At 37.2% G+C, this 24,637-nt stretch overlaps 1 protein-coding gene across 1 annotated transcript in view; it reads left to right on the top strand.

Moving 5' to 3' along the window:
* Positions 1 to 18,213, top strand: part of LOC137627919 (activin receptor type-2A-like) — a 36,535-nt gene extending 18,322 nt beyond the window's left edge. The window contains exons 9-12 of the mRNA XM_068359372.1: positions 857 to 986; positions 7,468 to 7,607; positions 8,798 to 8,954; positions 9,867 to 18,213. Coding sequence (XP_068215473.1) covers positions 857 to 986; positions 7,468 to 7,607; positions 8,798 to 8,953 — 426 coding nt within the window. The 3' untranslated portion in view covers position 8,954; positions 9,867 to 18,213. The remainder of the gene's footprint in view (positions 1 to 856; positions 987 to 7,467; positions 7,608 to 8,797; positions 8,955 to 9,866) is intronic.
* Positions 18,214 to 24,637: the final 6,424 nt, after the last annotated feature.

The raw sequence follows: 24,637 nt of genomic DNA, 5'->3' as shown, positions 1-24,637 counted from the left end.
CTTTCTTCCACCTTGCTGTCCAACCTCATCTTACTTCTACCTCGTAGTACAACTGCGGAGTTTTCCCCAAGTTCGACCCTGATGCTGAATGGCTTTTGAGGCCCCTAAACTGTCCCTGATTCATTTACTCAATCTTATCTTCCCTGCACTGACACTTCCCAGATATCGAGACCCTGCCTTTCCTGTACCTGTTCGGCATCATCTGTCCAGTGCTTTTCCGTCGCTATGGATATCTACATTCACGTTTTTTAATTCTTTTACGATATATTCTAATTCAAAGCATTATCTGTATCACTACCTTAACCTTTTTACGTTCATCTGTACATGTATTTCATACACTTCAATCTTAACTTTCAATAATAATGTGACCTCGTACACATTTTCTCACATTCTTACTTCACTTATTCTGTGATCCCTTCTCTCGTCCTGCTATCACCCACTATAGTTAAATACTCAAAACAGCAATATAAGTTAACGGCTTCCATTTTCACTCCATTGATTGCTCCAAGCTTATGGTTTCCGTGTTGCCTCACCTTTGCTCGCTTTGTGTTTGACTTTCTTTACTGCAAGTGTCTTAAAATTTTATCTCTAAGTGCTTCTGCAGAACAGTTATTGTAAATATTTAATTAGTTTGTAAAGGCCTTGATACACAATGTATACTGTACAGTATTTTATTTTATGTATATTTTTTATGTTTTAAGTTTGAACATTTTTTATGTTGTTCTTTCCTGAGTATTGTAAATACTTAATTACTTTGTATCGGCCTTACCACAAAATATATAAATATACAATATTTTATTTTATGCATATTTCGTTATATGAAGTTTTGACATTTATATTTTCTGTTCTTTCCCAGGTCGGCACCCGTCGTTACATGGCTCCCGAGGTTTTAGATGGTGCCATTAACTTCCAGAGGGATGCCTTCTTGCGTATTGACATGTATGCCTGTGGCCTGGTCCTCTGGGAGATATTGTCCAGGTGTTCAAGTGAGTTCTATCGTTGTTCTAGAAAACACTTACATCAAAGAAGCATTGATTTTTTAAAAAGACTTCGAATTTTATCAGCAGACATTGCCTGGCCCTTCCTGGTCATAGCTTGGAGAGGGGCTTGGGCACTGATTATTTGTATATGTGATCAGTATCTAGGACTCTGTCCTGTCCCTTGCCTCTGCTTTTCATGAATAACCTTTAAACCTGGTCTGGTATTGAAAGAAGTAGACCTGTGAATTGTTTACCCATAAACTTTGGTGTCATTCGGGAAGGGAATCTAGCATGTATTTGTATTGACCACACTTTTGACTAGGAGTTAGTAGGCCACCCCCCGTATAACCCTATCCCTGAAAGTGTTTTTTGGCATTGCTGTCAATCATGTTTTGTTAAAGTTTATAGTTTTAAAGTGTCCCCAGACACATCCTTCTGAACAAGTTGGACATTTGTAGTTGTTGCTTTAATGGCTGCCTAGTCCTGGTCTGCACATGCCGAGTGTTGATCACGGAAGAGGTATCCTTGTTGGATCTTTTCTTCCATATAGACCAGTAGGTAAATGGGTCGGGATCGATCTTGTTTCCGCCCAAACTGCATACCTCGGAATGGAAATTAAAACCATTTAGGTGATGGTGAAGCCCTCAACTAGCAGAATCTAGAGGGTAAGATCTAATTGGCTCCTTTTCAATTTTTTTAGCCCCAACAGAAAAAAAGTGGCAGGTAATAGTAGGACATAGTCTCCTTAATTGTAGTCAGACATTCTCAGGTGGCAAAAGTTTCAGAATCTACAGAAGGAACTCCTATAGTTCTGAACAACCTTGGTGTCTGGTAGGTCAAAATGTGAGGGATTTGGATAACTCCACCTTTGCGTATCCTAAAATCCAAGGAGGCACCCACTCCGAGGACCTATGTCGCTTGGCTGTAAAGATCTTTACATGGATTGATAGGCAGTGATGATCGCCCCAATATTCATTCTTGGGTCCTGCAATGCCAATGTCTTTAGTGACTCAATGCCAATGTCTTTAGTGACTCGCTGGGCTGAAGGAATAAAGTCTCCAGATGTTATTTCCCTTCAATGTATGTAAAGTTTTATATCACTTAAGAGGAATCCTGTAGGTGGATCTATTCACGGCACCCCTCAACCAAAAGTTGCCTGTCTTACTATCCATAGCCAGACTTAGAGACTTTGCACATATACTCATTGATATATGATTGAGGAAATTGCACACATCCCTTTCAGTTTGATCCTCTGAGCCCCAGAGAAGTTTAGGTTAATGAAAAACTCACTCATGTTGGTCATTACCCCATGATGACCTCTAGGGAATGATTTCCAGACTTGCTTGCCATAGTTGCTGAGATCCTAAAATTGTTACTCTCTGGAGGAAACTATGAATGCAACCCCACATCCATAGGTTCCAAGATAGGTTAAATTCTCTTCATAAGATGAGCTCAGCAAGTATATCCCTGTTTTTTGGAAGAGGCAGCTGCTGCCGTTGCCACACCATGCAGAAAATCAAATCTACAGGGAGAAAGCAGGCTCGATGAACTACGTGTTTTATCCGAGGTTGTATCCCTTTCAGAAATGAAGAGGTACAGATTGGCTCTTTCTGGAGTGCTACCATATATAGCTACTTTGAGGGCAGCAATGAAGTTATCCGAGACCAATTGAAGTATTTGAAACATAGGTGAAGCCTTCCACCAGGAATCTGATTCTGAGTTTCCCCACAATGTATCCTGAACCTGTGAAGGCATCTATTCCCTCCGACAAAGGTATCCCTTGTCAGGCATCTATTCCCTTCGACAAAAGTATCCCTTGTCAGGCATCTATTCCCTTCGACAAAGGTATCCCTTGTCAGGCATCTATTCCCTTCAACAAAAGTATCCCTTGTCAGGCATCTATTCCCTTCGACAAAAGTATCCCTTGTCAGGCATGGCTTCAGGTTGTTGCCTTGATATAGTTCACCCATTTGGTTGACTTTCCATTCTGATTATGTTACTGCAATCTGGTTGATTGACATATGAGATTTTATCATTGTTTTGTGGACTACCTGTCTTTTTATCCATTCACGCACTTCACGTTTTCCTTCACCCTGAGAGTCATACATGCCTTAACAGGAGCAAGGATTTGAGATGTAAAGATTTTATACTTTCCTTGTCTCCGCATCTGCGAAGGATCTACTGTAAACCTCCAAGATCAAAATATCCTACAGACCAATGAAGCTCTTATACAGGTAGTCGTCGACTTACGACAGAGATAGGACCGAGAAATGCGTCTTAAGTCGATTCCGTCATATGTCGAACTAAAAAAGTGAAGTTTCCATAGATTTATTATGATGCATTATGATTCGGCCATCATCTCGATCATATTTTATCGATATTTTCTTACTGTCTATTATTATTCCATTTTCTTGTTTCATAGTATATCACATGTTCTATTAATGCATTTTTGTATTCTGTTTTTCAATTTTGGAAACATATTACCAATCGAGAATACTTAAAATTTTGTTTATATTTGGTTATGATCAGCTGATCTGAAAGTGCCGCTACCTACCACATCAAAATATGGCGTACAGTGAACCCTCGTTTATCGCGGTAGATAGGTTCCAGTCGCGGCCGCGATAGGTGAAAATCCGCGAAGTAGTGACACCATATTTACCTATTTATTCAACATGTATATTCAGACTTTTAAAACCTTCCCTTGTACGTAGTACTGTTAACAAACTACCCTTTAATGTACAGAACACTTAATGCATGTACTACAGTACCCTAAACTAAAACAGGCACAAATATTAAAGGTGATTTTATATCATGCATTTCCTAAACATGCTAAAAAGCACGATAAAAAATGGCAACCAATGTTTTGTTTACATTTATCTCTGATCATAATGTAGAAACAAACTGGAGGTAGAGCTTTGCTTATTACCCAGACATATTTCCCATACTTTTCCCTTAGAACTACATCTCATCTTCCTACTTTAGATATATATATATATATATATATATATATATATATATATATATATATATATATATATATATATATATATATATATGTGTGTGTGTGTGTGTGTGTATATATATATATATATATATTTATATGTATACACATATACATACCTACATATATACATAAATACATGCATACACATATATATATATATATATATATATATATATATATATTACTGTATATATATGGGTTATGGAAAAAATCCGCGAAGTGGTGAATCCGCGATGGTCGAACCGCGAAGTAGCGAGGGTTCACTGTACATACATATAGCATATTTTTTGTATATAATTTCTGAACTCATTAGAAATACTGTACCTTCATGGTAAATATTACATCAGCGCCAATATTTTACAGGAAATCAGTTTCCATACAGTTCGTCTTTTCGTCAGGTATAATGCGAAATCGTTGTAGCTCTTTGTTTGTGCGTGTGTGTGTGTGTGTACTCGTTCTCGCAATCGCATACGGGTAGTTAATTTTTAAAGCTTCATACAGTATTCAATTTTTTTTTCAATATTAAGTCTTCATATTTCATTAGATATTATTGTGTTTAATTGGGGTTTATTAAAGCATGTTTATATTTTATTTTTCAATTTCTTGATCATATCAATAATCAACAAATTCCTTTGATTTACTTTTGGTTGGCATCAGCTGATCTCAAGGTCACGCTGCCGTATTACGATTATGCGCACATATAGTGCGAATAACACTGATTTATATAATTTTCTTGATATTCGAAATCTCTTCATAATGAATATTACAATAGCGCCAATATGTTATAGGGTATCATATTTTTCATACAGTTCGTTTATAGACCTTATTATTAGTTATAAAGGGAATACGCACCTCTCTCTCTCTCTCTCTCTCTCTCTCTCTCTCTCTCTCTCTCTCTCTCTCTCTCTCTCTCTCTCTCTCTCTCTCTCTCTCTCTCTCTCTCTCTCCCCGTATTTTGATTTTTAATTCCGTTAAATCTTCATATATCTTTGAAAATTATTAAAAAATTCTACATCATTATTCGATGTTTCGATTATGGCAATATTAACGCATCGGAAGGAAATCACTTGATTTGCCTCTCGCCTTCCGCCAAAAATATGACGTCATCAGACTTTGTTTTCTTGATTTTACAATAAGTTGTACTAATCTCATAACTAATGATACAGACCACTAAAACACTTCATATCGTTACTTTGTGTTTCGATGATGGGAATGCTATAATAAGATTGCTCGGTTTGCCAGCGCTTCCACCAAATACATGATGTGACATAAACTCTACAAAGAATGACTTGCAAAATATGTAAATTCATTTTCTTTTTTCTTGCAAGAAATGAAATGAAAATACTAACTTACTAAGCAAAAGTATTTAATTTTTGTAATGTAAAAGGAACTATATTATTTTCAAGAAAATATTTGTCCCATAGTAAACTTTCTTTAGATAAGTATCGATCTATTATCAGAGATTAAATAAAACTAAGTCAAATTTACACTATGTAGTACTCATGACGATACAAACCGACAAAATACTTTGTATCGTTACTTAATATTTCGATAATTTGAATACTAATACTAATCGTTAGCCTATTGGAAGGAATTCATTTTATTGCCCGGTCGCTTTCCGCCAGTGATATGACGTCACCAGACATTTAATATTAACTCGACAGATATTAAAACTTTTCTTAATGTATTTCTTACTGAAAATAGATACTGTATATTAACAATAAAAGAAAATAATGATTTACCAAGATAAATCAGCTTATTTTTATACAAGAAAATATTTCCGATAGACTTATGAAATCATCACCCTGAAAAAAATCGTCATAAAGTCAAATCGTCATAAGTCGCATAGGTCATAAGTTGATCACTATCTGTATCAAACGTTTACAGACATTTGAACGGACAAGGTTAACCAATTAAGGGGTGTGTATATGAGTTCAAAGCCGTTGAAACTCCTATGCATAATGTTGATTGATTTGCCATGAACAATTTAACTATAAAAATTTAATAGTTTCCCTTCTATCCTCTCATTCTAGCTATTGTGACGGGCCGAGAGAAGGTTGTGACTCAAGGCAGGTTGAAAGCAACTGAGTGAATTTACTATAGAACACACTCCTTTATATACAAAAGCTCAAAGCAACAAGAAATTTCATGTTTGAAAAACAGACAATGTTACAGAGGAAAAAAGCAGACATGTTTAATCTGGTTAATTTTAGTGCGAGGGAAGAGCGAAGGTACTAGCATAATATATACTGTACACAAGGAACTATGTACGATCGTGTGATACACGGTTGGTACACTATATTGGAGAATCCAGTCTGTGCAGTTGAATGATCGATTAGTTCTTATCATTTGCTGGTTCTTGGATATTTTATCTTGATCTTTGACTTCAGAATTGGCTTGTTTTTGGACAGTCGCGACAAAGATCTTCGTCTTGATTCAATAAGACTGTTTGTAGGATGGTAGTAAAGTATGTTAACCCTTTTACCCCCAGGCTATTTGGAACTTTCCAACCCTTAACCCCCAGGCATTTTTTTTTTTTCATGCACATTTTGCAATGTATATTTTTTAAATTGCTCTAACAGCCTTAATTTTTGTCATAGAGAGGTCAGGTTGGTCTCATTCTTTTGGAAAATGCCGGAGGTTTCTCATAAAGTTATCAAAATTATGCAAAAAAAAAAAAGCAGTATTTTGCAAAGACGTACCAGTACGTCCATGGGGGTAAAGGGATGAGTTTTGTGAAACGTACCAGTACGTCCATTGGGGGTGAAAGGGTTAACAAAGACTTAAATCTTGAATCTACTGCAACACTTCATTTCGTGCCGCAAAGGCCTGGCTCATAAAATTTGTTTCCCGACATAAAATTATAGAATTAATGACGCCTGGCCTAAAAAGTTACGACTGTGAAACATAATGATGTTGAAGATTAGTTATTGAATAAATACAAATGAGTATGTATTTTACATGTATGCTTTATACATTATTTGAATAGATAAAAAGTGCTACCCCTTCACATATGAAAGGTTACCACAATGATCAATTAAGAAATTAAATATTTGATTTTGCTCCACTTCCTTTCATATACAGTAACTTTATAATGTATAATATGAAGGAATTAGTCAATTTACTGTATCATCGATGATTTTATACCGATTGTCATACATTCCGAATATTAAATATAGTATCTTTAAAATTGACATCTCATTGATATTCAGAGACTGACTATTCATTTTGGCCAATTTTTTGCCTTGAGGAACTTTCTCAATGATGTGGTGGTGATTTTCTCGATATAATTTTTAATTCGGCGTTTCTAGCTTCGTAGATTTAGCTTTAAGATTACGGAGTCTGAGTGTAGTTTTGTGTGCCCCTGTGTTATGAAAATAAGATATGTCAAAAGTTATATGTTTGAATGTTAAAAGTATCCGTTCATCGGAATACTGAAGAATTGGGAAATACAGCTTGTCGTTTTCTTTGCCACACGTATAGGTCAAGATGGTCCCGTGCCAGAATATCACTTGCCATTCGAAGAGGAAGTTGGACAACACCCAGCACTGGAGGAAATGCAGGAATGCGTCGTAACGAAGAAGGTTCGACCTGCCATCCGCGACAGTTGGCGAAAGCATACTGTGAGTACTTTATGATTTACCCTTTTCATGTACTTGAAATTCTAGTTATAGAGAGAGAGGCTGGTTAACATCAAAGCTTGCTATGGTCTGTTTTTTTTTTTTTATTCGATGTTTTAATTTTCTGTTAATGTTTTTTACTTTTACCCATCTAATTTTTCTTGTAAATGATAAATGGGAATTTCCCACAAGTTCTCAATTATATTCTTACGTAATTTTGTTTTTCGTATAGCTTTTCTATTAAACAAAAACTTATTTTTGGAATGAAAACTCCTTTTTAGAAATATTCCATTTAACTTTCGTACACTTTGAGTAATTAACTCTGGGAATTGGAAATCTGATCATGAGCTGTATTTGCATTCTGAAAATTTTCATGGGGTCATTTAATTTTCTTTTTTCATGGCACCATTTAATCCTGAATTTCCTTGTTCTTTTATGGGGTGGGGCCATTTAATCCTGATTTTGCTTTTTTTTAATGGGGCCATTTAATCCTGACTTTTTTCATGGGGCCATTTAATTCTGACTTTCTTTTCATGGGGCCATTTAATCCTGACTTTTTCTTTTCATGGGGTCATTTAATCCTGACTTTGTTTTTTCAAGGGGCCATTTAATCCTGACTTTTTCTTTTCATGGGGCCATTTAATCCTGACTTTTTCTTTTCATGGGGTCATTTAATCCAGACTTTTTCTTTTCATGGAGTCATTTAATCCAGACTTTTTCTTTTCATGGGGCCATTTAATCCTGACTTTTCTTTTTCTTTTCAAGGGGCCATTTAATACTGACTTTTCTTTTTCTTTTCAAGGGGCCATTCAATCCTGACTCTTCTTTTTCTTTTCATGGGTCCATTTAATCCTAAATTTTCTTTTTCTTTTCAAGGGGCCATTTAATCCTGACTTTTCTTTTTCTTTCCATGGCGCCATTCAATCCTGACTTTTCTTTTTCTTTTCATGGGGCCATTTAATCCTGACTTTTCTTTTTCTTTTCCAGGGGCCATTCAATCCTGACTCTTCTTTTTCTTTTCATGGGTCCATTTAATCCTAAATTTTCCTTTTCTTTTCATGGGGCCATTTAATCCTGACTTTTCTTTTTCTTTTCCAGGGGCCATTCAATCCTGACTCTTCTTTTTCTTTTCATGGGTCCATTTAATCCTAAATTTTCCTTTTCTTTTCATGGGGCCATTTAATCTATTTCAGGGGATGATGGCCTTAATTGACACTATGGAAGAGTGCTGGGATCACGACGCTGAAGCTCGTCTATCTGCCTCCTGCGTAGTAGAAAGACTAGCCATGTCTTCTCGCAACCAGCCCTTTTCCCCTACCTCAAATCCACACAAGGAGTCAAGCATATAAGGTGGGATTTCCAGATCGTCACTAGATTTGAAATGATCTTGTTTAATGAAACGACCTTTGAGGTATTATAAGCACGTGGAGATTCTGTGTTTTATGTCTTGGCTCAAAAGCGTTTTAAGTTTTATTTATCAGTGTGCAATTGCTACGTTTCACATTTCAGGCCATGAACGTTTTTTTATCAGTATGTAGTTGCTACATTTCAGGCTAGGTACATTTTTATTAATATGAAATTGCTGCATTTCATGCAGTGATTAGGTGGCCATGTATGTTTTTTATCAATATGTAAATGCTACATTTCATGCAGTGATTAGGTGGCCATGTATGTTTTTTATCAATATGTAAAAGCTACATTTCATGCAGTGATGTGGTGGCCCTGTACATTTTTTATCAATATGTAATTACTACATTTCATGAAGTAATGTGCTGGCCATGTACATTTTTCATCAATATGTAATTACTAAATTTCATGCAGTGATTAGGTGGCCATGTACGTTTTTTATCAATATGCAATTGCTACATTTCATGAAGTAATGTGGTGGCCATGTACCTTTTTTATCAATATGTAATTGCTACATTTCATGAAGTAATGTGGTGGCCCTGTACATTTTTTATCAATATGCAATTGCTACATTTCATGAAGTAATGTGCTGGCCATGTACATTTTTCATCAATATGTAATTACTAAATTTCATGCAGTGATTAGGTGGCCATGTACGTTTTTTATCAATATGCAATTGCTACATTTCATGAAGTAATGTGGTGGCCATGTACATTTTTCATCAATATGTAGTTACAACATTTCATACAGTGATTAGGTGGCCATGTACATTTTTTATCAATATGCAATTGCTACATTTCATGAAGTAATGTGGTGGCCATGTACATTTATCAATATGTAATTGCTACATTTCAGGCCATGATGTGGTGGCCACGTACCTGGACAAGTACCTGTGCTGTTACCACCAGTTCTGGGTGCTGGTGGGGGACAGAACCCAGTCAGTGCGTCCCTGTGTTGGGGGCCTAGTGTATCAAGTGTCTGCCTCAGTACCCCTCTCCTTTCACCAACAGATCCACCCCATAGACATTAGTCCTAGTACGGCTGATTTATATTTCTATTTCGGTGTTTGCGTTGAAAAGTTTTACGCCACCGTCTGTCAAAAAGCAGGCGGTGTTAGAAAATTTTAAAGTGAATTTATTTTTATTTTTTTTCCTTTTAAAAAAATCGTTTTTTATTCGACAACTCGTCAGTACTTGGAATTTGGTACTGATTTACGAGAGGCTGCATTAGTGACTGAGACTATGTCTTCCTTCCTCTTATTGGTTAGTGCAATAGTTTAAAAAAAAAAAAAATTCCCACGGTGCTGTGATGCATTTTGATTTGTGAAACTTTCATTTTCACCAATTTTAGATAAAGCAGGAAAAATGAAAAAAGTGAGATATATAAAATTCAGATAAATTAGAGAGCCCTTTAAAAAAAAGACAGACTATATGGCCCATAGCTATAGCAAAGGAAGCTGGGAGAGACCGACTGTTTGGATGGGGGAAGGGGGCGAGACTGAGTGTAGTGCCAAAGGGGCCAACAGGGAAAGTGCTCAGGTCAGGGTGAGAATGAGAAAGAGAGAGAAAATAAAAAAAAGTCTGGGTCAAAATACTCATGGATAAGTATTGAAGTGACTGCTGGCATTTTTCCCTTTTCACAATATCTGATAATATATACTCAAAAGATGTATAATAAAAAGAAAAAAAAAAAAACAGCCAAGGGAAGCAGGGTATGAAGCAGAAGTATTATTTATATGTTAGTGAATTATATACAGTGGATGTGTGTTCAAATGTGAGGTTACATACTGTGTAAGAGAAAGTGTGAACATTATTTAGACTGACGAAGTTTGCAGCTAATATCTCAGGACAAAAAATGAAGAAGGAGAATGCCTAATTGAGATAAGGCTAAAGAAGCTCTTTTTAATATAGGGATGGAAAAAAGTATTATGTGACGTGAGACTTGATATTGGGAGTCACCTGGTAACCTGGCATTTCCCAGAAGCCCCCCAAAAATTACTTTGGGATTTGATTCTTCACCTCAGGAATTGCCTTCCATGTGTCCCCACTGCCAGAGTTACGGCCATATTTTTATCGAAGCATTGGAGACGCCCGCCGTCGTTGTTGTTGTTCCCCCGTCTTAGTCCTGCAGGGTGGCGAGTTTTTGTAGTCTGTATTCCCAAGACTGGGATTTTTGGGCCTCGGAAAGTAAGAAGTTGAATTGGAATACAGTAGACAGCTTGTTCTGTAATTGAATGCTTGTATTCTGTCTGCATTGATGTTTTTTAAAAGTAAAATTAATGGGAAATACATGGCTTTTATCTGTATAAATATGTCATTTCATAATTGAAAGATAAGTCAAGAATTTGTCCTTTTGATAGCTTTCATGACAGGTCTCGTAATGTTTGGCTCGATTGAATGCTATCAAAGGGGGGCCACCTGCCGGATCGAGAAAGGAGAGACGACATTCGCGGAGGGTCGGTAATGCTTTAAGAATATAACCGTTAGTTCCTCGAGTTGAGTAACGTCACGGTGGGGGTTCATTGCACTCTCTTTGCACTAGTGCTGAAGAATGGTCTCTTCTTTGCAACTTTTTTCTTCCTCAATCATTGTTTGTAGGTTTACTTTTCAAAAGTCATATTTTTAATTTTTAATCAATTAATCTATTATTATTAGCCATTACACTTACAATTGGCACACAATTTAATTTGACAATTGAATTTTAGCCCAGTAATATGAATTTCATATATATTATATATTTTACTTGTTGCTCGGACCTCTAGTGTAATCAGTTTTGACTGTCTTGCTTGCAAATGAGTGGATCGAGTGTATTATGCTATGTAAGCCCTCCTCCCCCGCGAAGGCGGAGGAGGAGGAGCCGTCTCTTCTGCTCTCAGTTCAATGGCTCTGCATTTCTTATTCATATTTTGTCTAGTTCTGTGCATTGAAACTGTGGAGTGGATATGGTGTTTTTGATTGTAACTGTTTCCAGTTTGTTGGCAAGTGTTTCTCTGTATGAAACTTGGTTCTAGGGATAAGATTTGGCATACTTTGCATCCAGCCACTCACTTAGCAGCTCATAGTGCAGCTTGAAGCTCAACTCAGTAACTCAGGCATAAAGGAAAATTAATGGTTGTGCCCCCCACCCCCCCCCCCCCCCCCCTCCCCCTGGCAAGTGTTATTTCAGTGTGTGGATAAATGGGTGCAGGATCATCAAAGCATCAGAGCCTTGCTAATACCTCATAGACATCAAAGATGATTTCATACCAGTAAAATATATTCACTTATGTCTAGCAGTTTTTCACATGTTAAAATATTTTTTTTTTTTACATAAATAAAAATTGGTTTGCTTGATAACCTTTCTCAGTTCAAAAGTCAGCATTTTCATCAACCACAGAGGATACTGATGTTCATTTGATGAGCCTGACCTGTGTTGTAAAGGTGTTAGCTCAGGCCAGTAGAAGGTCCCGAGACGGCTGTCGACAATCGTCGGGCCAAGGTACCCTCCAGTGGCCAACCTGCTACCACTTTGCCCCCACACATACATACTACCCCTCATTTTGTAAATATTTTGCGCCTTGTTTGTAGCGTTTAAAGTTGTCGCCAGCAAAAATGGAACTAGTGATTGTTTTAATGTGGTTTATTTGTGAAACCAATGGTGCTTTTTTTCCCTCTCCAAGATTAATGTTAACTGTTGTATAATGGTAAAGCCAGCAGTGAGTGAGGAAGACTTTATTATGGCTATTGCTCGCTCAGCATTGTAAATACCTCATGCCTGTACACACACACACATACATATACATATACACATACACACACAGCATCATGACCCATGGCATCCAGACCTCACCCCATGACAGAATCATGTTGTGGGTTTATGTTGTTGTGCTATTCGCTGTTGCCTCATGCTTATGGGAAAAAAGCATTTCTCACACCAGTAGGCACTGGGGTGGTGTTTGCCAAAAATAAATGCAAGTGCTCCTGGTGTATACATATATATGTAGAGGAGAGAGAGATTTAAAAGAAAGCTATTAAAATGGGTGGGTAATTGTGTTGTCATTTTAATGGGAAGCTGTGAACCTCTTCAAGATCAAAATGGAAAATAGAAAAAATGAAAGTAACATCGGCATTGAAAATCTTTTTGTTTGTGGTGTCAATAGGGTCAGGTGAGGAGCACGGGCAGCAGTCACCATCGTCTTGTGATAGACTAGACACGTATTTGGGGAAGGGTGGCCATACGAACCCAAATGAATATATTGTAATCAAGATGATTATAACTTTCTGGGGGATATGTTGATTTTATCCCAATTTTTTTTTTTTTTCCAGACCCTACTCTGTAAGGATGCCCCCATGCTTGTTGTTCCTTGCAGGCATTTGTTTGCCTCCTGTATGTATCCAATGTAGTAGCATAAAATTCATAATTATAAATTTATTTGTTTTGTTGTTATATTTGAGGTGAAGTGCTGGACCATATGTCTGTAAGGGAAGCTTTTCAAAGCAAGAGTCTGGATTGAACGCGAAATTCTCGTAGGTCATCGACGTTAACGACGCTGTGCATTTTTTTTTTTTTTGCATCACATTGCTTTTGTGTAAGTACGTACAAGTTTCTTCGACAGACGATTGCAGAAAGGTCAACACAAGATAGTTCCAGTCAGGTTTTAAATGACTTTAATCACTATATTTATATAGACTTCTTCCTGTCTTTTTGAGTAGTGAAAATTACTCTTTGTGTATATAATACATTACACATAATTGTTAGGCTTCACAAGTTTTGTCAGGGTTTTGTAATGTTCAGTAAAGCAGGTTAAGGCATTCCATGTAATGGATGCCTTGAAAACATTAGGTGGTGCTCAACATTACAGTATATTGAATAGACTAAGAGTAAGAGGAGTTTTATTTGTTATGAGTTTTGTACTGTTTTTTTTTTCTATGCTAGCATTGTGCCCCTTTGGTTTCAGGGTCATGATTTTATTTTACTGGTAGTTCTACCTCAGGGAAAAATGTATCGACTAATAATGATGAAAGGTTTACTTCTGATTTTCTTGACAACGGTACCATATAACCAGGTCCTGTAGAAAACCTCTAGTGTTAAACTTGACTGCAATACTATAGTCAATTTCTTTTAGCGATGCAGATTTGCACCGACTCGCAGCGGTGCCCTTTTAGCTCGGAAAAGTTTCCTGATCGCTGATTGGTTGGACGAGATCATTCTAACCAATCAGCGACCAGGAAACTTTTCCGAGCTGAAAGGGCACCGCTGCGAGTCGGTGCAAATATGACTCGCTAAAAGAAATGGACTATAGTAGGCATAATTAGAATTTTTCAAATTTGGAAGGAGAAAAGAATTCACAATAGTTCCATGGGTGTTCAAGTTTGAAGGAATTACATTCCTTTTGATGACCTTATTGATTGTACCTAAGATAATAAACATTTTAGTTAGCTGTATTTCTAGCCTGTAGGATTGTTACCTCCTGGTAGTCTTCTCAGGAGAATTAATATACAGGGTTTGGAAGAAAGTACATTGAAGGGAAAATGTTTTGGTGTTGTGTATTGTCTAAATTATTTAATCTTTCATTTTTATATTTGATAAGGAGACTGAAGAACTTTCTTGGCATACGAGGAACTTGCTGTTTACACGGATTGAGATGTGGTGTAAATTGGAAATGCATAACATATTTGTTGTAGTTTTCAGTGTTTAACATAGAACAGTAATTGGAATATACTATTTATGATGAAGTACATATTGGCATAAGAATGTTACAAGTTGGCAAAAATCCAGACTCTTATTCAATAGCTTTGCCTTGTAGTTTACATATTATAATTAAGAGAACAAAAGGAAAAAAAAATATATCCAGGTTTTAGGGAGCCTGACCCCAGTGTGCGTTTGAGAAGCTGCGGTACTCGGAGGACGATCATGTCCTCGACGTCGTATCTAAAATGTTCTCGGTCCATTTATTTCATCACATTGACCATTTGAGCGAAGTTCGGTTTTTGTGTGTCTGCAATATCTGGTACCTTAGTTTCATGCATCTGATTTCATGACAGCAGCTCGAGTGTTCCGTAGATTGAATTTTTAAACGGTACAAGCTATTTATTCAGTGTTACAATCTGCTTGCGTTTAAACTAACATAACAGGGTTTTATATATCCAGTTAAGATCATCTATAACTTCTGTATTTCCCCAGCAGTTATAATTGAATTGAGGGTACTAGTGTTCATTAACCTAAAATTACAGTATGAATTGTGTTCTTTATCCTAAGAAAATTGTTAATAAGACACATTACTATTCCATTTTATGAATGGATGATTGAATGTAATTATGAAATTGTAATAAAAAAAAAGAGGAAATACAGAAGTTGTCACGCATTGGTGGAGTATCCAAAGATGGAGATGGAATGTAAAGCGTGAACTAATATTTCATTTAGTGTTTTAGGTTTTGCAATTTATGTATAGTATCTTTGTTATAAAGTTTTACTCCGTAATAAGCAAGGATTTCCTTCTTTGGCTGAAAGATTTAACCAGATATTTTTCAATCTTGTGTGGTTTTTAGGAGTCAGGAACAAGGTAGGATTTCTTTTCGTGGTTTTGTCTTCATGCTTCTGTGAAATGTAAGCTCGTCATTTATTAGGAATTTATTAGGAATTTATGAGATTTGTAAGAGAAAATATGCTGCAAAATTTTCTCCCCCACCCCCACACAAGTAGGCATTTTGATAGTTCTGAATAGTAAGCACTTAAGTTGGTATTTTATACATCTTGGTTAAGTGACTAAGCAGGACGGACACCTATCGTATGTCTACGTCATTTTACGCGACTGTCGCGTACGATTCATTTCTTTTTTATTTTTCGTCTTTAGTACAGCAGAGAGTCTTACTTTTTTCCTTCTTTGGCTTTGCATAAGTTAGGTTGCAAGTCTCAAAGACTTGCTAAGCGTTTCGTATAGATTAGGACTCAAACTTTTCTTTTAGGAATTACACTAGACTTTTATTAACAGATTATATTTAATTTCTTTGACCTGTTGATATTGGAACTACACTATAACTTTATTAATAGAATATTGTATTTAATTCTTGTATTACGAATAGGTCATCACTTTAGTGGTGTCTCATCAACTACGGTATTGTGGGGTTGCACCGAGACTAGGACAGTATGAAAATAATCCCAACCCTGCTGCCTAAAAGGCTACAGCAGGAAGTGGTTGCTTTTGTATGGAACACAGAAATTGCATTCCTCGCCATTTTTTCACCTTCGCCACTGGAGCAGCAGCAATAGCAGCAGTCGCATACACCTTTCCTAGCCAGGCAACTGTATCATTGAACTTTATCCTATTTGGAAATGTCAGTCGATTTGTTGTTCTTCCTCTTGTTTTAGAAATTAGATTTGACAGGAAGAGAAGCAAGCACTGGCGCACATCTTCGATATCGGCAATGCTTCAGTACGCTGGCCCCCCCCCCACACTTTCATCTCATTACCTCATTACAGTTATACTGGTCAGGTCAGGTCAGGTTAAACATCAGGTACAATTTCTCATTTGTGTCATTTCAGCACGATCAAGTCATTGGTACAAGCCGGGGGGATGCGTGTGTGCGCTCCCCCCGCTTGTTTTATCTCAGGCAACTAAGTTCGTACAATATTCATCCACTCGTATCATTCACACAGATATGTATTGCAGGTTTATTCATTCTATGTACAATAGTAATCATTCACAAAACTCATGCATTCATTTATGTATTACAACTTCATTCGCCATATCAGGATAGTCATCGCCTCACTCACGAGGAGGTCATAGTGCAGGTCAAAGTATGTTCCATATGCTGTAATAGTTTTTAAACTTCTTACTTGCCACCTTGAAAATATCACTTACAACCACCCCCCTCCCCTTTTTGCTTACTCATTGTATATCCTAGACTGGATTGTCAAGATGAAGGAAAAGAAAATAAAAGTGAGAGTTTTATTACAGCACTAGGGTATGTGCGTTACACTTGGGGTCGGCTTCATAAGCCTACGTACAGGGCAGACTCGCTACTCCCCCCCCTTGACCTAGAAAAGAAACAAATTTTATTGGCTAACTGCTCTTTTGCAGTGTTCGTATTTTAATTAACTTATTTTTTTTTTAATTGGATGTGAATGTCTATATAAGAGTTTTAGGCGGACTGTAGCGTCCTGTTGGTGCCCTTTGTAGGCATTGTATTAGGCTCAGATCTGTTGATATATCAGGGACATCACCTGTACGAAATGGGAATTTTATGTTTAAGCTCTTGAAAGCATTCTCTCTCTCTCTCTCTTCTTATTTTTACTAGTGTTTATTTCAGATCTGAGTTATATTTCAGTTGACATCTTATTATGCAAAGGTATTTTGTCTTTTACTATACTTGCTTGTTACTATAGATAAGTGAAAAAAAGTTTTATTAAGTCTATTTAGATGGACCGATTTTAATTGGTATTTTTTGATGTCTAGGTTTCAGCATGAGAGAAGTCAGTTTTGGAAGTACTTGGTTTTTTAAAATAAGTGTTTTTAACTTCTTTTCTTTTTAAATTATGAAGTTGATTGGAAGAGCAGTTCAGATGTAATACTTTGAATTGTATTTATATGCACACTTGATGAAATTGTAACAATAAAAAGCCAGTTTCTGAAAAAACCTGGCCTCTTTTTTGCTGGTACCTCTAGCATATAGAATGAACATGTTTTAAGCTTTGCAGAATATGATAAAGAATGTGAAGACTGATACAATGCACAGCTTAATCCAACAATTGTTTGTACAATCTTGTCGAGTGTACTCAAGCTAATTATACACTGGGGGAAGAAGTTACTGTAATTAAATTAGAAAAATAAAAATACAGTGAACAAGAGCCTGTGCGTAGAAAATATAGAGGCGAGATGAACACCGTTCTGCACATCGCATGTGAAAACACTGTGCAAGAAAGAAGAGAGAAACTATAGAAGTGGGGTTGTGGGGAAGGGGGAAGGAAACTTGCTCTGCCATACAAGCCGGGATGGTCGGATCAGCGGCAAACATTAAACAAAAAGGGTTTGGCATCAACCGCAGACGACAAGTTCCTATCGTGGTCACTGTGGGAAGGAAGGCAGGATCTCACCCTCTTAAGAAATACTCAAGGATTTTCTGGCAGCCAAGACTCATTTTCCTCCAGCACACTCCTCTCCGCCTCTTGGGCACCTGTCAGGGGATGTGTAATGTAATTTTAAATAAAGTTTCTGCTACCTCAATTGTCTTGCTGTTATGGTGGACGTGTTTCACCTGTGTTATATCCATCGACTTACCTCTTCAATACGATATTTAGGTACCTGACTGCACTAATAGTAACCTTAAAAACATTTTGCGAGATCTCCTAGTACAGCTCTGCTTTTTTTGGTTAAGATGTTTTGTAATAGATGTGTAAAGTCTATTGGGGGTGCAGATATATATGGTCATCTTCAGATACGTCCTTGATTATACACGATATCTTCGGATAGTCGTTCTGGGGGTTAGAACCCTGTGATACCCAACAGTAATTCTCTTGTAATATCATTCGCAGAAATATTATACAGTAGGAAGCTGCCGAAGGGAATTTCCATCAGGATTACATGGCTATCTCACCCAAAAATAGATTTTTCATACGGCAAAATCCATTTTTTGTTATGCATGTGGTAGATATACTTAAAACCTCCCGCCCTCCAATTATTAAATTTGTAAGCTTTTAAAAAACTAAATTATTCAAAATGACCCATCTCAATGTTTTAAAATCCCAACCCCCCCCTTTTTTTTAACCCCCCATAGTTTTTGTTTTTTTGTTTTTTATTAAAGGCAACTGCAAAAGTCCTAACTAATATTGCATAGTTAAATGTATTACCGAGGAGGGAACCTTTCTCGATATAGACCTCTCATCTTACTCGAGATATCTAAAACTATATCACTTTTCATTAACTTTTAATTTTATTGAAGAGTTTTAACACATTCCATGAAGAGGATGGAAAATCATGTAAGAGATGGTCAGTAAATGAGAGCATTCTTTAGAGGGATATGCTGCTATTACTCAAGTTTGTGCGTACCCAATTACTGAAACAAACTCAGAATGAATTTTACAATATGCAGTGTAATTAGTAACTGGACCAGTATTTTTATAACTAATCATATACTGAATACTATGCATATTGTGATATAGAATTCTGCTTAATAAACTTGTTTCAGTTAGTGGGGAGCCTTGTTACAATAATTCAAAATAATTTTCAAAAATTCAGTACTGGGTTTTTTGCATTTTAATTAGAACAAATTTTGAATACATTAAGGTATTATACTTGAGTTCATGTTCCAAAGTAAAGATAGATAGGGAATTGTATGATTCTGAAGAGGAAGTAGATTCGTTATTGGAGATCAAAACTGAAACCTGACTGAAAAAGAAGTGGAATTTTGAAAATTATCATACACGATATCTTAGGATAGCCATTCTGGGGATTAGAACACTCTGATACCTGATGGTAATTCTCTTGTAATATCACTCTCAGAAATATTATACAGTAGGAAGCTGCCTAAAGGAACTTCCATCAGGACGACATGGCTCGAGCCCAAAAATAGATTTTTCCTACATCAAAATCTGTTTGTTCTCGTATGACAAGTTCCATTTGAAGGTCTAGTTACAGGATATAGATTGGACATGAAAAGAGAAGGGAGAAAGAACACATAATTCAGTAAAAATGGAAATGGCAGGACCAAGCGAAAGACTGCCAAAAGTTTAAATGCCAACTACTGGCTCTAATGGCACAAATTCATAAATTTAATACAATTGCTATATACAGTTATGAAATCTAACAACAATGCATCACATTGTCAGTAGAATGCAGTGCAATCAGGTAAAAGTAGAAAGAGGAAATCTTGTTCCAACAATCGGGGGAAAAGTACCAAGTAATGTCTGAAGCACCCATCAGGACAGGGTGTCTTCATATCAACTCACGTAAGCTGCCCTTATATATATATCAAAACAAGCAAGATATTTTAAGAAATATCAATTAGCAATGCAGGTAGAGGAAGTATCCCAACAGGGATTAAGTACTGGAGGAAAAAAGGGAGCTTAGAGCCACCAGTGTGAAACAATGTTACCATAAAGTATTTACAGCGCCCTTTGATCCATAGCAGCCATCTCTTCTTTGTCTTCCCATTGCAACTGCGAGTTTTCTCCTTGCTGCAATGACATCCACTATCCTAGTGATTGGCCTTGTCAAAATTCAGGAATCCATTCCAGTAACATGTGGAACATTGGCAGGAAGACGATTCCTCGTAGCAATCCTTAATGCCACAGGAAAAACCGTGCTGTTGCAATCAACAGTAGGAGCTGGTCAAAATTTACCAGCAACAACCATTAATGTGGCAAATAAACCAGCACTAGGAGAATAAAACCTGTTGGCAAAGAAGTAATAATAAACAGTTAGTCTCTTCAAAGAGGGTTCCTTGAGAACCTGAACAGGAAGCAAGATAACCACCACACAGGTGTAATGACCAAAGTTGCCAGTGCAAAGCATTTGAAAATGTTAGATAAACCTCAATGGTAACAAGATATACTAATATAGACTTCATAGAAGCTAACTAGAACTGGTGGAACTCGTAGGCATATTAAAAGCTATTCAGCCAATTAAAATATGAACAGGAGTATGAAAAATGGCCATCTGCTGATGAATGCAAGAGTTGATGGGAGAAATACAAGAGGAAGGCCAAGGTTTAGGTGGATGGATGAGCTAAAAAAAAAAAAAAAAGCTCTATAGGCAATATGAGGATAAATAGTAACGAATGGTGAACAATTGCAATGCACTTCCGATAGGCCCTGCTGCTTCCTCCGCTCGCCTTGGTAACTGCCAAGGTAGTGGCAGTGAGGGATTCGGCATATGAAGCTTCATTGTCATGGGATAATGGGGCATAGTGAGCTGTAGCACCCTAGCAGTACCAAACACACTGCTGTATCCTTCGTCAGTCAGGGAGGAGCGAAGAGAAGAAAAGTCCTTTTGATGTTTTTATGTCTGCCAACTCCAAAAATTATGGAAGTGTCTTGGTAGATAGGTAGATGGCTCCCAAATTCAACACTCAAGGGAGCAGTAATAACACTGGAAACCTAGGGTCATTAATGAAAGTAGCAGCCACTCCTGGAGTAACAAGTCAAGAGAGTAACTCTTCAACATTTGAAATTGTTGACTTTGCAGTATCCGCCGGAGCAGAATAAACAGTGATAACTGTAATAAGATGAAGTAAACTTGAAGGGAAATAAAATTATTGGCTATATCTAACATGAGTAGCCCAGCAAAATACAACACAAAATTTAAGTACTGTATAGTAGGTTATAAAAACCAAGATGTTACAGTTTTGCAAAAATAACATACAATACGTTACATGTACTGCAAGAGAAATGTAACCAGTTTACATTTGTTATTGCAAACAACAAAATATAACCCTAATTAAAATTCTTCATACAAACCTATCAATCGTACAATGACTTTCAAAATCTGGGACAGCTGACTTTGGTACGTGACAATGAGAGTATCTTGGGAATCGTGTTGCAACCTCGGTTAGAAGTGTGATGCTACAAGTTCAGTAGAAAAAAATAATTGAAGAAAAATAGAAAAAATAAAAATAAAACACTTTGCTTGAGCAAGCTCAAAGTATTCATATCTAGAACTTACACTAATTCAAATACAAAAGTATTATGATTCATTCCATATTTTTATCTTGGCTAGAACTAAACTTGGAAAATTGATGATTTTAAATAACATCTATACCAGGTCTTCAGAACTATAAATTCAATAAACTGTAAACTTAAGAACATAATGTTCAAGTATTTTCAAACCAATATTCAAAACCTCCAAGTAATATTGGAGTTTAAAAGAAAATAAAAACTCTTAAAAGCTGGGCTACAGTAGATATCAAATGTCACTAACTGGGAAAAAATGTAAACTTTCCAAATGATAAAAGATCCTCTTCTAGCCAACTATACACACGGGCTAGCTTTGCTCAATAAACAATCCTCAGCACGATGCTGAAAATGGAGAAACGACGAATGAAGCATTATACAGGTTTCACCTAATGTTTTTCTGATACTTTGCCAGTCACTTGTCAAGGTTGGGCAGGTGTTACGGTATGAAAGTGATACCAGACATACAAACTGACATTGTGAGGCACTACCCATCATGACCTGCCACTTTTCATGTCCCGCTATCGACAGTCAGACACGCTCACGGAACATGAGCCTCGGGAGTTCACCGTGATCATGAAGTTGAATCGACAACAACCACATCTGAGAGATGTAAGAGAAGAGGTGTACAGAGAATGATGTACATACTGTAATAATAAATTATAGAACAACTCCAGCAAACTGACCTGTAGATAGCTTCAGTTAAAATGCACGAACTCATGGTCGAATCTTGTTGTCTGATAAATGGTCCACTTCAGACAGGCATTTATAAAATAAGTACGGGCCAATTTTTGTTAAAATCTACTAATGGTTCATGCATCAATACCCATAATATTGGCACATGCTTACTTTGTAGGCACTCTTTAGACATCTTCCTTCATCATCAAATAGGGCTTAATTTTTAAGTATTTCAATACTTTCCATGGTCTTCACACTTATGTCATGTTTAAAATTCTCTGGTAAAAGAACAAGCAGCTCCTCTGATTCAACTTGGACCAAAATGGGAAAGATCAGGTAATACATACGCCAAAGTAATTTCACCGAGAGATTATCATTCAGGAGCACAATGCATCAAGAACAGCAATCAGTCTCAATTAATAATGAAATTAAACGATAGAAAAAAATATACTATTAGCAGACCAACCTTACTAGTTATAAAATTATTCTTTCTCAATCTACTTCATAAAGTCCAAAGCTCTTGGGCTATGGTAGTCGGTAGGAGAAATAGTTTTCAACCAACCGCTAGGCAAGTATTAAAATTACCAATACGAAAACAAATATTCTTATTGTCTTCCAGTCTCAACCATGAGGCAGGGAAGAGAGTAATTCTGACACCCTGAAGACAAGGCAGATGCACAGAAATGGTCAGTCCCTCTATAAGGGAACTTTCATTGCCTGTTCATTTGTCCAGGGCAGAATCTAACTTCATTGTCCACAGTCCTCCATCCCTGGCTAGAGGGTAGTAAGGGAAAACCGTCCTGACAGGTAAGAACATTGGAAGTCGAGTCCAAAGAGTCATCTCGGTGAAGGCTTATTACCTGCCGACAAAAATGACGAGTCTTATATACTACTCGCGTTTCTAGGTATTGTATACTTTTCAGGACTAAAGAGAAGAAGCAAAACACTGCCGACACTATATCCACACACTCACACCACTCTATATCCTCGGCCGACATCTGGCTCCCCTTATCCAAACACTCCCGGCACTCAATATCCTCGGCTCACACCTGGCTCCCCTTATCCACAAACTCCCACCACTCAAAATCCTCGGCCGACATCTGGCTCCCCTTATCCACACACTCCTGGCACTCAATATCCACAGCTCACACCTAGCTCCCCTTATCCACGCACTCCCAGTCACTCAATATCCTCGGCTGACATCTGGCTCCCCTCATCCAAACACTCCCGGCACTCAATATCCTCAGCTGACATCTGGCTCCCCTTATCCAAACACTCCTGGCACTCAATATCCTCGGCTCACACCTGGCTCCCCGTATCCACACACTCCCGCCACTCGATATAATCGGCTCATACCTGGCTCGTGCTAAAAGAAAATCCAAGGGTCACCCGTGACAGGCATCATTAAGCGACATTTCAGCCTTTCCCTCTAGAAGTCATGCAGCATACAAACACAATGATCTGAACCAAGATCCAAAAGAATAGAACAGTTGTCAGTGAAAAAAAAAAAAGTGACATGTTTCAACACCAGCAGAAAGATCTTGACAAGGCACCAGTCAAAAGAAAAGTGAGTAGGTACCTCCCTGACATATCTACTTGCAAATATTAAACGATCTCCCTGATAAATTTCCACGACCAAATCAGTTGTCCTTAAAGAGACACTCCTAGATAAAACAGGTTTGTATTCTCATATTTTGTGAACAAAACAGGTTTATATTTTCATATGAACAAATATTGAATCCAATGAGTTGTTGCAGAGCTAGTGAGCAGCAACTTAAGGAAATATATAACATAGAGACACTTACAGTTAATAGAAAGAGATGGGTTGGTACCATCCGATGGCCTGCAAATTTCATATATCTTCCACTACTTCGCTCTTCAATTGGTGTATCTGTTGGCAGTAGTGGCTGAAATTTGAGTAATAATGGTTTTGCTATGAACAATTCTGTGGTACTTGCAGATTAACCTTTGATAATTTCCTTAACTCTCTTAGATAGGCTACATTATCTTTGAGATCCTTTGGTAAGAAAATTCTCACCAATAAAGGTACACAAAAGGGATTTTGACGAAGGAAAAATCTATTTCTGGGGAGAGACCTGTGACGCTCGGAGAAAAGGGTCCTTCTTTACACTTTTCTGATATAAACCTTCTGCATAGAATGCAGAGGTTACTACCCTCACGCGAGCACCTTGTGGGTGTCGTGTGAAAGCCACTATTCACAGACTGTCTTCCATTTAGATAATTCCTTCAACAAAGGGAAGGACCGTAACAGAGGCCCTAGATACCACACTTGAACCACGCCA

The sequence above is a fragment of the Palaemon carinicauda genome, chromosome 35 (assembly GCF_036898095.1).
Source record: "Palaemon carinicauda isolate YSFRI2023 chromosome 35, ASM3689809v2, whole genome shotgun sequence".
In the NCBI taxonomy this organism is placed as follows: Eukaryota; Metazoa; Arthropoda; class Malacostraca; order Decapoda; family Palaemonidae; genus Palaemon; species Palaemon carinicauda.
Note: the sequence above shows the minus strand (reverse complement) of the source record. Positions and strands in the feature narration are given on the sequence as shown.